Source organism: Melospiza georgiana, chromosome 16, assembly GCF_028018845.1.
Source record: "Melospiza georgiana isolate bMelGeo1 chromosome 16, bMelGeo1.pri, whole genome shotgun sequence".
Classification (NCBI taxonomy): domain Eukaryota; kingdom Metazoa; phylum Chordata; class Aves; order Passeriformes; family Passerellidae; genus Melospiza; species Melospiza georgiana.
In genome coordinates, this window is record NC_080445.1 from 4,317,901 (window position 1) to 4,331,255 (window position 13,355).

At 46.6% G+C, this 13,355-nt stretch overlaps 1 protein-coding gene across 2 annotated transcripts; it reads right to left on the reverse strand.

Moving 5' to 3' along the window:
- Positions 1-4,995: 4,995 nt before the first annotated feature.
- BRAT1 (BRCA1 associated ATM activator 1) lies at positions 4,996-13,344 on the reverse strand. 2 transcript variants are annotated; one of them, XM_058035466.1, is made up of 13 exons: positions 13,071-13,344; positions 12,406-12,560; positions 11,489-11,633; positions 10,290-10,674; positions 10,080-10,199; positions 9,507-9,598; positions 9,140-9,258; positions 8,456-8,642; positions 8,257-8,330; positions 7,568-7,670; positions 7,189-7,287; positions 6,037-6,215; positions 4,996-5,842 (listed from the first exon to the last, which is right to left on the reverse strand). In XM_058035466.1, exons 1-13 carry the CDS (start codon positions 13,246-13,248, stop codon positions 5,117-5,119), a joined length of 2,562 nt encoding a protein of 853 aa, XP_057891449.1. In that variant the 5' UTR covers positions 13,249-13,344; the 3' UTR covers positions 4,996-5,116. The 2 variants fall into 2 exon arrangements, with proteins under 2 accessions (XP_057891449.1, XP_057891448.1); XM_058035465.1 differs by having other exon boundaries at positions 11,489-11,636.
- Between the last annotated feature and the right edge of the window lie 11 nt (positions 13,345-13,355).

Below are 13,355 nucleotides of genomic sequence, written 5' to 3' on the forward strand. Positions count from 1 at the left end.
TGTAATTTTAAATTTACAGTTTAGATACTTTATTTACGAGGATAAATGTTGTTTACAGCTCTGAAATCTAGTCATCTTTTCCAAACATTGCAGAAAGCTTCAGTGTTGAACAAAGCCCACAGGTTCCCTTTAGAAGCTGACAAGTGGGGGTTTTGTTGATTTTGTTGTTGTTTCGCGTGGCCCTCACTGAAAATATTGCCACTGCTCTCTGTTTTCAGAAATAGGCCATTTCACTGAAAAAACCATGTTTGTCTTGTGCACTACCTCACTGGGAAGAAAATATGTTGAAAGAGCATGCAATATTAAAGGTATTTTGAATCAAATTCACTTCCACTGGTTTCAGTGGAAGGTTTAGCCTTGTTTTCACAGGGCTCTTTGTCAGAAACTAAAGCACAAAATACTCTGTTGGGTCAAAGTTAAGGTTACTGGACAGTTATGAAAACAGCATTTTTATCCTCAATTACATGGACAGGGCAGGATTGCTGTGCAGCCACAGCTGTTTGTCTCAGGGCTGTGATGGATGCTGTCACTTAGCAACCACTGCCATTTGTGTTTTAACTGCAGCTTTTTTGTTGTTGGCACGTAATGAGAGTTGTAATCAGGAGATCAGTCCCGTGGAGGGTGTTTGTTATCAAGAGTGATGGGTTTTAGGACTCACCTGTGGCCCAGCCTACAAGGCTAAATCAGATTTCATGTGTGATGGCTAAAGCAGCTTTATAAGTGTTTGTTTGGGAGCTGCCTTGGCTGGGCCAGGTCGTGTTTCAAGATGTGCAGGCTGCATTCACCATCTGCCAGCCCTGGCTCTGCAGCTCCTGTGTGCTGGTCACAGCCCAGCCTGGTCTGGGGCCAAAGCTCAAATCTGAGTGCACAAAGGAGGGACCAGCCTGGGCAAGCCTGGCTGTCTGTGAGCACAGAGAGCTCAGGAATATGGGCTCAATGGAGACTGGGAATGTGAGGAGGGAAAGATAATGAGGTGGGAAAACTGAAGTTCTCTGTCTCTGGAGTGTAATTCTCACCTATCCTGCACTGACAACGAGGAAAAAGCATCAGACCTATGACAGTTCAAGCTCTAACACGCTACAGGAACTGGTTAAGGTCTTGGTTTAACACCTGATCTGGTCTGATATAACTAAGAAATGTCTCTCAAAGAGGTGGGTGCACCCTCTGTCCCAGACATTGGGTTCCTGCCTGGCATGGAGGTTAACAGCCAGGCAAGTGGGGAGTAACTTGGTTTGTATGGGCTTGTTTTGGAGGCAGAGGTGTGAAGGGAGCCCTGTTATATGTTCATTATAATGTAAATAAACACCTTCAGGTGGTGTGCTCTGGGCAGAGAGTGAGCATTGGTACCACAGATAGAAACACTGCTTTCTTTCATTTCATTTTTGCTTTAATTGAAGTTGTGTATCTGCACCTGTAGCTCTGCAGGGACCCTTGGTGAGGGCTGCTCATCCCCCTTCCCTTGGAGGGATCCAGGAGAGCCCCAGGCTGTGTTTCCTCACAGCTGCACATGCTCAGCTCTGCTCTGCCTTGTCCAGAGGAACATTGAGCTCCCCCAAACCCCATTTCTGTGTGTGCTGCTCCGAGGTTAAAGGCAGGAGCTGTTCTGCCCCTGGAGCAGCTGGGCTGACACAGCCCAAGCTCTGGCCCTGCTCAAGGGCTGCTTAATTTCTCAGCAGAAGACAAAACCCACAGCTCTGAGGGGAAATGACACAGACCACAGAGCTGCTGCTGCTGGTATCTATTTCCATTGTAAATTGCTGAGATCTTCTGCAGTGAAGCTTTTTGAGGAGTTCCTCTCTAATGCACGCTGGTTTTTGGAAGCCTTGATGAAAATGTATTGAAAGGTAGAGCAGATTTTATCAGAGTATAGAAGGAATTGCATGGATGTGCACAAATTGATCTGTAATCACAGATCACGTATATCTAAGCTGAAGCAACAGCCCTAGACATTTATGGCCCATTTTTGACTAAGTTGTGCAATTAGTGTAATTAGGCAAAGAATATTCTTTGTATTGTAAATGTCTAGTGTATTAAACCAGAAAATTAACAGCCATTTCTTTGGCAGCTTTCAATAAGCCATTGCTAGTGCAGGGCTGAGCCAAAGATGCTTATTCTCTGTGGTGTCTGAGTCTGAGCAGTTAAAGGATAAATCCTCTCTTCAGAGCTTTGTTGAAACGTGTTGAAAGCAACTCTAGGAATTTCCTACCTGTGTACAGATCAGAGAACACAACTTGGCATTGCCCCTGTGCAGATAAAGAGCTGAAATGAGTTTTGAAATTTTCTTCTTTCACAGCACCAGCCACCAGAGACATAATCTTTTAAAACTGTGATATTTTTTGTCAATGCCACCTGCATTTCTCCTGCCAGCTATTTTGTTTTAAAACAAAGGACAGTCCTGAGCCCTCTGTCCTCTTGCACTGAGGCTCATGTGTGGCCACAGCCTCTGGCACAATCAGCTCTGTGGGTGTTGGGAAAACTCCCAGTGGTGCCTGAACCAAACACAGCTACAGCTCTGATGGGATGAATGCTGGAGTTTCCAGAGAAATCCATCCCAAAATGTCTATTAGAACAGGCCAGGCAGCCCCTGCTCAGCTGTGCTGTGTGACAGAGTGAGCTGGTGGTGGTTTCTGGCAGCCAGAGTTGCTCAGGGCTGTTCTCCTTGGGAGCCAACCTTCCCCCAGGTGCAGCATGACCACAGCTCCTTGGCAGGACTTGGCACAGAGTGTAATTCTTAACCCAGCAGGAAGCTCTGGGGCTGGGATAAGGATCTTGTGGAGGTGCAAAAACACCCTGGGTAGGTAAGAAATGGGTTTAAAATAAGCTGTGGGTGTAAGCAAGTGGGGTAGGGCTTGTATGAGTCCTCAAGTGTGTGAAGATGGGCATCCTAGAGAGGCATCCCAGCACGAGGGATGATCAGTAGCTGCTGGTGTGTGTTCATTAACTTTGTAGCTCAAAAATCCCAGCCCAATGTTTTCTGTAGAAAGAATTGTGGAGTTTTTAGCTTGTTTTCATCTCCTTTAATCTCTCTAGCCCTGGCATTTGTTCCACACTCTGCCCAGATGTCCCCGACCCTTCCTGTTCCTCCCAGCTCTCAGGGGCAGCATGGCAGTGCCAGCACCTCAGTGTCAGGGGCACTCCACTGTCACTGGAAAACAAAAGGTAAAGCAGGGAGAAAACACAGAGAAAACACAGAAAAAACAAAAGGTAAAGCAGGGAGAAAACACAGAAAAAACAAAAGGTAAAGCAGGGAGCTCAGACAGACAGAAATACAGAGCCAGGACTGTCACAGAGCTGCTGGAGGTGGAGTCCTGTTTTTAATGAAAGAGGAATCAAGTCCTAAATGCCCCTTCTAAAGGTAAGGAGCCCCCCCCCCCAGCTTGTTGTACATTTGGATTTTAGTGTCCAAGTGTATAAACACAATTTTGGACTGCAATTAGGCAAATGCTACAAACATCATGTCACCCTCACCCCAGCTTATTAAAAAGAAAAAGGAATTCCATGAAAAATTAATAGGTCTGGGAGTTGAGAGACCTTGGTAATAAGCAGTGAGTTTTCCTTCTGTAACAACTCACTTTTCCAATTTGCTGCTGTCTGAGTAACTCCTTGGAGTCTCCTGAACTGCAGAGTCCTGAAATGACAAGAATTGCTGAGCAGGAGGGAGGGCTCACCCAGCAAGCTGCTGCCTCCTCTCCTGGAGCACAGCTGACCTACTGTCAACACAGAGTGCTGCTTTTGGAACCGCAGTGCCTTCACTAGACAGGGCTGCTGCAACTCCACAAACACTCCACACCTCTAAAAGCACATCCCTGCTCTCTCACCGACCCCTTCCACTTCTGAGATGAATGCAGTGACAGGAAAAGTCCTGAATTTGAGTATCTTCTGTCTTTTGCCAGGTGTAGACCCAGGTCGGGTGGAATTGTGTGTCAGAAACAGAGTTATTCTCTCCTAAAAACAGCTGCTGGTACAAAACCCAGGGGCTCTGTCACACATAAAGCTGTGCACAGGGCAAGAGGCAAGTGTGCTGCTACCTTCAAAAGGCACAGGGCAAACCTTCAGCCTCAGCAGCAAGAGATCCAAACCACACCTCAGTCCATTGTCCTCCTGCAGGGAGATTTGTGCAGTCCTTTCACTGCTTCAGATGCTGCAGCCCCAAAATCAGTGTCATGTTCTGCCTCTCCACAGCTGCAGGAGGATTAAGGATGCTCAGTAACACCTGCTGGAAAAGAACCCACCATGGTTTGATCTGCTGCTAAAGGTACTGTTTGCTTTGGGGTTTTTCTAGGTTGCAGAGAGTTCTTAGCACATGGCAAGGTACTGGGGCAAGCTGCCAACTGCAGTCTTCCCCAAGTTTTTAAAAAACTGGCATTTTTTTCTCAGAAAATGATGTTGCCATTCACACTATGTCTGCTGGTTTCTAGTTGTTACCAAAGCTAATCACAGATCGAATTTATCTTGAAAAATCTTTAGGTGTAAGTTTCTCTCAAAAGTTGGAAACTGAGTACTTTAGGAATGAAAAATAGGAGCATTTGAAAAAAGAATCAGCAAAATGGACTTGCTTCTGGCTTCAATTAAAACCAAAGTCAGCTTGTTGGTGTCACTGCTGAGATCAAACAAGTCTGTGTGATCTACAGGAGAAAATTTGTAATGCCAAGGATGATCAGCTTCTGACTCCTTAAATGCCACTTTCTGCTCTAGACCTCAAAATGCACAAGGGAAGCTGAGAGCTCTGTTTATAGAATAAATACTGAAAGGTCAAAACAAGTGTCCCTTAAACCAGTCTCCATCAGTTGTAGCTACTCTGGCTCTAAAAAGAGCTTGCAACAGTTTGTTTTCAGTCACTCTTTTGGTTTTTTTAAATGCTTCCTTATGTAGGCATGGTCTGGTGCTTTCTTAAAAGACAATAACTTAAAAAAAAAAAAAAAAAAAGAACAAATACCATTCTTAATGTTTTTACTTTGAAAAAGAAACAACAGTTTATTGGAAATGACACTTAACAAAAAAATATTCATCAGTATTAAAGCAAAGATTTTCTATCCCATTTAACAGGTAACAAAACCATCCTTCTCCTCCAGAAGAAAACTGCTTGAGCACTGCTCCCTCAGAGCAAAGGCTGTGTTCAATAACAGTCAACTTCATTATCCTCTATGGTCCCCACAGCAGCAAGGATGTCCTGTAGGAGGGACTGAGGGCTTTCCTCCACATGGTCACTACTTTTATTTAGCTCATCATGCAGCTCCAGCAAGTCTATTGCACCCAAAGCTAACATCATGCTCTCTGGATCTTGGAAATCCACCCCAACATCACCATCCACGGGGAAGTTCTGAGCTAGAGAACCCTGTCTTAGTGTCCTCTGTAGCCAGGCAATGCCACGTCCTGCAGGTGAATCTTCAATCTCCTGTGGGTTCTCCAAAGTACTCATGGGGTAGAAATGGCCTCTCAGGCCAACCAGCACATCACAGGCTCTCTGCCCCACGGGTTTGTCACAGTCACACAAAGAGCCAAACAAAAACCCAAACAGCTTTGCTCGACAGAACACCTGCAGCAGCTCCTTCTGAGGGGTGGAACTGGGGACTGCAGAGGTGACAGGAGCATAGGGACACTGGGAGAGCTGGCAAATGGTCTGGCTACAAAAAACTTCAACCAGCTCCAAACCACCGAGTCTGACTTCCCAGTCTAAGTCATGCTCCACAGTCTGGATGACTCTAGAGACAAAGTGCTCTGTATCTTCCAGCTGACCTGTGCAGCCTTCTCTCAGCCACTTGATGAAGATGCTGATCACAGCCCTCCTAGGAAAGCCCTCTGAGTCTGTTGACAAGATTTCCTGAAGCTTTGCTACCATGCTCTGGATGCAAAAAGACAAAAGAGAAAGCACAGTGAGGGGAGGAGCACACAAAGAAACAAAAACAGCAGAGGTGAAAAATCTTCTCATTACTGGCTGTGCAACCTGCCTGCATCAGCAGATAACTTGGGAAGAAAATTAGAAGCAGTACAGCAGTAAACTGATGGGAATTGCTCATGCAGAAAAGGTTATCCTACCTCTCTGTTATACTGAGTGCCTGTGACAGGTGAGTCTGGAGCAAAGCAGGCAATGGGGGCCAGGTGTCCCACGGCAGTCACGGCGCTCGCTCGCACGTAGCTCTCTGGGTCCTCCAGCAAGTTTTCTGTCAGCCTCAGCACCTCAGAGGACAGGAGACACTGCCTGAACTCCTTCTGGTCTGTAAACAAGACAGCAATCCAGAGAAGTGGGATTTTATTCCCTCTGAGCATGAAGCTGTTTCCAATGCAAACGGCCCTTTGCCTTGCACAAGGATGGCTGCTCCCTAGAGGGACAGCTGCCAGGGACAGGAGCTGCTGCAGGACCAGGCAGATGTTCTGTGTAAGGCTCCCCCTCTCCCAGCAGCTTTTAGTCAAGCCCTGACAGACATTGGAACTTGGAAAATTGCACTTAGAGTTGTTTTAACAGCAAGAAAAAGCTTTCTGCAGGCAAGCGGGGACATGGTTCCAGCCTCATCAAATTTATGCCTTTGCTTAAAGGAAGACAAAAAAGTCTCCCTTTCCTGTTGTCAGGCGTATGGCAGAGAAAACAAAGTAACTGCAGCACTGAGAGGGGCTGCAGGGTAAAGTGCTAATGCAGCTGAGCATGTTGGATACTTCCTTTGTGACCTGGGGACAACAGCAGTTGATAACATTCCCCTCCCTTCCAACATTGCAGAGCTGCTGTAGGAAAATCAGCTTTGCCTCAGTGCTACCTGCTGCAAGGCCTGGCTATCAGTAAAGCAGAAAATCAGTAATTAATCCCAAGCATATAAAGCAGGTCTAGGTTTTTAGCCTCCTAAAGGCCAGCCCCTAGACTGTTAAAAGAAACCAGACTCCAGTGCAGAGCAAACTGAAAACCAGAAAGTATTATCTGCCATTAAGCACTGTCACCTGCCTTGACAGACAAGTCACAACACCTCAGTTTAACTCAAAACTAAGGCAGGTACAGCAACCTGAGCTCAAGAGAAAAAAGCAGGGTAAGTATATTAATATTTTTGTCAGATTTTGATCATGATCTAAGAGTAAAACTCTTGACACTTCTTTCTTTTCTCAGCCCTCCAGTTACAGGTCAGAAGATGCTTCACCAGCCTGACTTTCACACCATTATAGGAAATACTCCTCAAATCTGAACTGGTAAAGCTTTGCACCTACCTCTCAAGCACTTAACCATGGAAGTGAGGAACTCCAGAGAAGAATCTCTGACTTCCCAGCAAGGACTGCACAAACGTTTCTGGAGCACCACCAGCACATCTGTAAGAGACAAGTGGCAAATCTGAATGAATGTGAAAGGTAACAAACCTTACTGAAACACTCACTGTACATGCTCTACATCATTTCATCTCATACAATCCCTTTTGCTGCTGCTGGGTGCTTCTTCCAGAGCTCTGCAAAGCTGAACTTTGCAGCTAAACTTAAATTCAACATAATTGTGAACAAGTGAGTCCAGTGCTTTGAGCAGGAAGGGTAGGCAGGAGCAGATTTCATGTGTGCCACTAGCTGCTGTTTGTCCCAGCTGGAACAGCTTCATTACCTTCCAAAATCTTCTCAGTTTGTGGCCCCTGGCTGTTGGAGGAGGACAGCTCCTGCAAGTGCACCAACCACTTGGATGTAGCTTGAAAGGTTTTCTTTAGAACCTGAAGCAATGTAAAACAGATTGACTTTACTACAGGAGGACGCAGTGCTGCCTTTATGCCTTTAAAAGTAAAATTAATTTTAGCCTCAAACTTACAGAGAAATTATCAGAGTAAAAAGTGCATATGCCTCCTTACTAAGAAGCCAGCCACACAAAAAAATGGTGCTTAAATACAATTTCTAACAAACACCTAGAAAATCCCTGTGTTCAGCTTAGTGTTATGAAGTTCGATACCTCCAGCTTTGGGTTTGCAGTTGCCACCAGAGTCATTAAAACTAAACCAAGAAAAAAAACAAATCCCCTTGATCAAAAGCATTCAATACTTCATGACCATGTCAAGCTGAGTATGTCAGTGCTACTCTTAGACATGATGGCTCCTGTCTTCTCAAGAACCCTCAATGAACTGGTCATTTACTTGCTCATTACAATTTTAGATATTTTCTGCAAGCCACCCAGGACAAGAAAAGTGTCCTACATATTCTAATACAAAATGTGCTAAGAAACACCTGCAGTCAGACCCTTTATGGGAATTACACCCCACTGGGGCACACTGATAGACCTGGATCTCTCCCTAGTTCTGTACTCACAGTAGGGCTGGTGTTTGGACTCTGTAGATACGCCAGGAGGACATCAAACAGATTTCCTATGAGAATGTCACACTCTGAAACAGAGAAAACAAACCCAAAGGGCCAATACTGAGAGATGGAGCAGCCAAATCCCTGCTGAAATACACAAAGACACAGAATTGTAAAATTGTTTTGGATAAGGAAGCAAAGATGAACTCACCTTTTTTCTCTGAGAGTGCTGCAAGGACATCAAGGGCTGACTTTTGCACTCTGAAGCAGTTGATCAGATTCCGGCTGATTGTGCTTCCCAGAGGAGAAGTTGGGCTCAGGAAGCCATTGCAGAATTGTAATATTGTCATGAGAGAGTGCAGCAAAGACACACAGGGCAAATCCACTCTTAAATGTTTCTAATGGGTGAGAAAGAAAAGAGAAGAAGAGTTTCCAGCAACAGTCTCAATATAGAGCAGTTCTGGGTCAGAAGGCAGCAAAAATTGAACTTCCAGTGAGTTCTTAAGGTACCACAATGTCAATAACTACAAATAAATTATCTTCCTCTCTTCCAAGAACTGCTGCAGAGATGGAAAGAGATTCTTCTGACTGCTTGGGAAAGCAGCTCAATTTGTGTTTCCCAGGATGAATAATTGCAATACAAGTAAGGCATGGTAACAAAGCTCACCAAGACAAATTTAAAACTTAAGTTCAGTCCCTCTTTAAGAGTCTCAGTATCTTTGTTCTCCTGTTTAGAGCCTACTGTGCTAAATTTCCTTAAAATATGGAAACCCTCACTGCCAACTCCTCTCCACATTCTGTTATGCTCTACTGAAAAAGTTTGCAACCATCTTAACACTGAATTTCAAGGACCACTTTGACTCCTAGGTTCTTTTTTTCCCTCTCTGAATGTTACCAGAGACAGCAGCTTCTCCAGGTGGGTGAGGGTCTGACACAGGAGACCAGCACAGGATGTCTTGGAGGACAGAAGACTTTCAACAGTGGCAGGATCACTGACAGATTCATCCAGCAAACCTAGAGGACAAAAAAAGGGAAGAGCTCAGGTTGTCAATGAATAGAAAAGTCTGTGATTTTTAAAGCTAACCAAGATATTCAGCTGATGTAGTGTAAACATGCATTCAAATGCAACTGGCAGTAAGATTTACACAAACACTGCTACTGTCCTTGACTTCTCCTACTCTTTTTCCTCCAGTTTTGGCTGCACCAGACATTTAAAATACTGGCAAGCAGAATGGCCTCTAACTTGTCTGTCACAACTGTACCTGCACATTCCAGAGGCTGGGAGGCTGCTCTCAAAATACAGTCCATTGGCTGAAGCAGAACAGTCAGTGCCTGAATCCTGACATCTTGTGGGCTTCAAGGAGGAAACAGCAGTTACCAACACAAGAAAACTTCAATCCCTTCCCAAATACTTGCCCCCAAATGCTGAGCAGGATAATGACTTTCATGCAGGCTTTTAAACAAGCCAGCAATGACAGAGCAACAAAAGCAGTATCACAATCTGAGCCTGCTTCCAATGCTAAATGAAAGCAGAGGAGAAAGAGCTCTGGAATTTAGAAGCAGCTTTATCAAGCTATAGAGAAGCTTGATAAACCTATTTCTTTATCAATGCAAATAGAGAGTAGGATCCTGTGTAAGGAGGCTGGGAGAGAGGCATATCTTGTCAACAAAAGTGTCCTTCTAGTTTAGAACAAAAGTGTTATTTAGCCTGTAAATCAGTATCTGTATGTGCTGTACTCATCTGATGGTTTTCTGCTGCTTTTTCACTACCTAAAGGGGAATTATGTTGCAGAAACACCTGCACAGTGCAGAAATTTCATTGCTTTAAGTCCTACCATTTGCAGAGCTTCAGAAGTCCCACTGCCAGAAGACCTGCTTGTACTGGGGTGAAGTGTTCCAGAGCAGAAGTTACTAATGCCCAAAAGCTGCCTTCAGTGCCACAAAATGCAGGGGATCTGAGAAGAGAGAAGTGTAAGTGTAACCCATCCCAGGGTGGCAAACAGAACTGTCTCAGCACGGGCTCCAAGGTGCCATGAGATCTTTACCGTGCCACGTTCAGCAGAAGATTGGCCAGCAGGGGCTGGGCTTGAACAGCCTCCTCCAGCAGAAAGGATTCTATTTGCTTTGCTATGTCCAACCAAAGGACCTCAGTCCATGCAGCATAGCAACTGCCAAAACAACTGCCAAACAAACTGCTCAGCAGCTTCAGGGACTGCTCAATGTGAGGGGCAGAGCTGGACTGAAGGGACTCTTTGATGTGCTCTACAATCATCTGGGCACAGCCTGGCCAGTCACAGTCCTTGGCACTGAGAGCTTTGGATGTTTCAGACTCCAGGGAGAAGGTGAGCAAGTGCATCAGGAGCTGGCTGGCAGCTGAAGCCACAAACAGGCTGGGATCCCCTTGCAGAGTGAAGATCACATCCATGCCTCCTGTGGGAAAACAAAACAAGTCACTGGAGCAGCAAACAACCAGTTATGACTCTAATTCAGGTACCACACAGCTTTAAATGGTGGTGATGGGGTTTTCTCATACTTTATTTTGTAGTCTCTACTCAAAGTCAATCAGTCCTTAAGAACAAGCAAACAGAAGAAAATGAAATTGTTTCAGATCCTGAGGGGTTTAATAACTCAGGATCAGACTTCAATATAGCATCAGTAACATTAGGAGAGTTGACAGCACACTCAAGGTGTATTTATGGACAGAGCCTGTACCACCTCTGGACATAACCAGTAGGAAAAACATGAACAGCAGTATCAGCACCACTTTTCCACCACAGGGACAGCAGCATGTGCTGCACTTTAATACCAATCCAGTCTTTTAGACCCCTCTGTACATGGTATCTAAAGTTGGTGCTAACAGCATAATTTACATACCTCCACAACAACAGGATTGCAAGTGAAATGAGCCTCTGCTTAGTTTTTCTGCACTCAAATCATGCTGAAATGTACCCTTTAGCAGGAGTTACAAATAAGAATACAGATAGCTCTTAATTTTATAAGGGCAATTTTATAAGATTCTTTCCCCTTTAAAAAGAGCACCACCTTCAGTGTTTGGAGGAAAAAGCCAAATGCATAACTAACTTAACAAAAATTAACTTACTGCTTAGCTAACTTAGCCAACACCTTTCAACGACTCGGTTTTTTGGACAAATGGCTCACTTTAACCTTAAATAAACCAAGACACCCATCCTGCCCAGCACAGGGCGCAGCAGGGAGGGGAGCTGGCAGCCCCAGCAGCACTCACCCGTGGAGCAGAGGCAGTGCAGGGCAGGCAGGTGGTGCAGCATGCTGTGCACACCCTTCAGCCAGGCGCTGCGCACCGACGCGTCCTCCCACGCCGCGCCGCCCCGCGGCCCCTCCGGGCCAAAGAGCCTCCCCAGCAGCTTCTCCTGCTGAGGCAGGGCAGAAAACAGAGTGAACAGGGAGAAAAGGGGCTGCTCTGTGCCAGTCAAGAGTATCAGCGCTGCGGTGAAACCTGCTCTTGCTACAAGTATCGTAAGTATTCAGAATTTCCCGCTTAAAGGTAACATATGGACAAACCAGGGTGTTCAAAACCAAAACTGCTTTGTTTGCAGGCGCTAAGGGAAAACTTATGTACATCAGTTCCATCAGAGTGCTTTATACACCTGTACACATCTCTTCCCTGAATGAAGCTTTTTGGGTTTTGTACTAAAATGTATCCTGGTGCAGAAAGCACTGCTTTAAAAAGCTCCCTTGTTTTCGTAGGGAATAAAAAACTTCCTGTCAACCTACCAGGAAGGGAAAATGACATCTGTTAGTGCAGTTTGACTCTGCAGGATCTGTCCTGGGATACAGTACTGTGCAGTGACTGCTGTGAAGTGTTCACAGAATGACTAGGTTGGCAGAGAGTCCAACCCAGAGCTGGGTTACCCCATACACTCTTTTCAACTACAATGGGAAGCACTACCCATCAGCATTCACAGTCCTGCTGTGGTGAGACAGAAGTGAGAAACAACTGTACCCGAGAATTGAACAGGAATGGTGATGGTAGGTCTTTGCTGTTGAATCACTTCTACTGAGTTGTTCCATGTAAGTCATAAATTTACTAAGCAGAACGTGCACGTTTTTAGGGACTGTGCATAGAGAAGGAGCAGACAGACACACAGCAGCAGGCACCCAGGTCACTGGTACCCAGCTCACCTGCAGGTGCTGGAAGCGGCTTTCGGACGAGGCGAGGATCCCGGCCAGCTGCAGGGTGAAGGACAGGATGCCAGGGCTGGGATCGGGCAGGGCCAGCACGGAGCTGAGGAGCTCTGTCAGACATGGGTTGTCCTGCACCAGCTCCACAGTGGGGTCTGCCCAGGACAGCAGAAAACATCAGCTCACTGCCAGGACTGAGCTCTGCAGAGCTTCCAGAGTCCCACTGCCAGGACTGTCCTGTCTCACTAAAGCGGTTCCCTGAGCTGAGCGGTTCAAAAGCAAAACTGCTTTGTTTGCAGGTGCTAAGGGACAACTTGTGTGTATCAGTTCCATCAGACTGCTTTATACACCTGTACACATCTCTCCCCTGAATGAAGCCTTCTGGGTTTTTCTATTAAAATACAATATTTGTATTAAGCCCTGCCAGCTGCTAGGACTGATGAGTTCGGGTGCACCCACGGCATTTTCGGGTGTCACAGCACCTCAGACAGCAGTGCAGGCATTCCAACCCCACCTGGACCCCTGTTCCCGTGCCACCTGCTCCAGGTGACCCTGCCTTGGCACGGGGCTGCACTGCATGACCTTCGGAGCTCCCTTCCAACCCGAACTACTCTGCGATCCCGTGATGGATCTCAGCTCCCCTCGGACCGGCCCCCGGCGCTCACCGAACCACGTCAGGCTGCGGAACCAGTCCAGCAGTTTCTCCAGGCAGGTGTCGTCGAGGCCGGGCTGCCGCGGGTCGGCCAGGGCGGCGCAGACGCCGGGCAGCAGCACGGCGCATTCTCGGGTCATGGCGAAGCGGCGGCGGGCCCGGGCCACGAAGCGGGACTGGGGGTCGCACATGGCCGGGACCGAACCGAACCGAGCCGGGCCAGCACGGCCGCACCGCGAGTGTCGCAAAGGGGGCGTGGCCAGCAGAGCGGGGGCGTGGCCAGTGGCCGGTCAGGGGG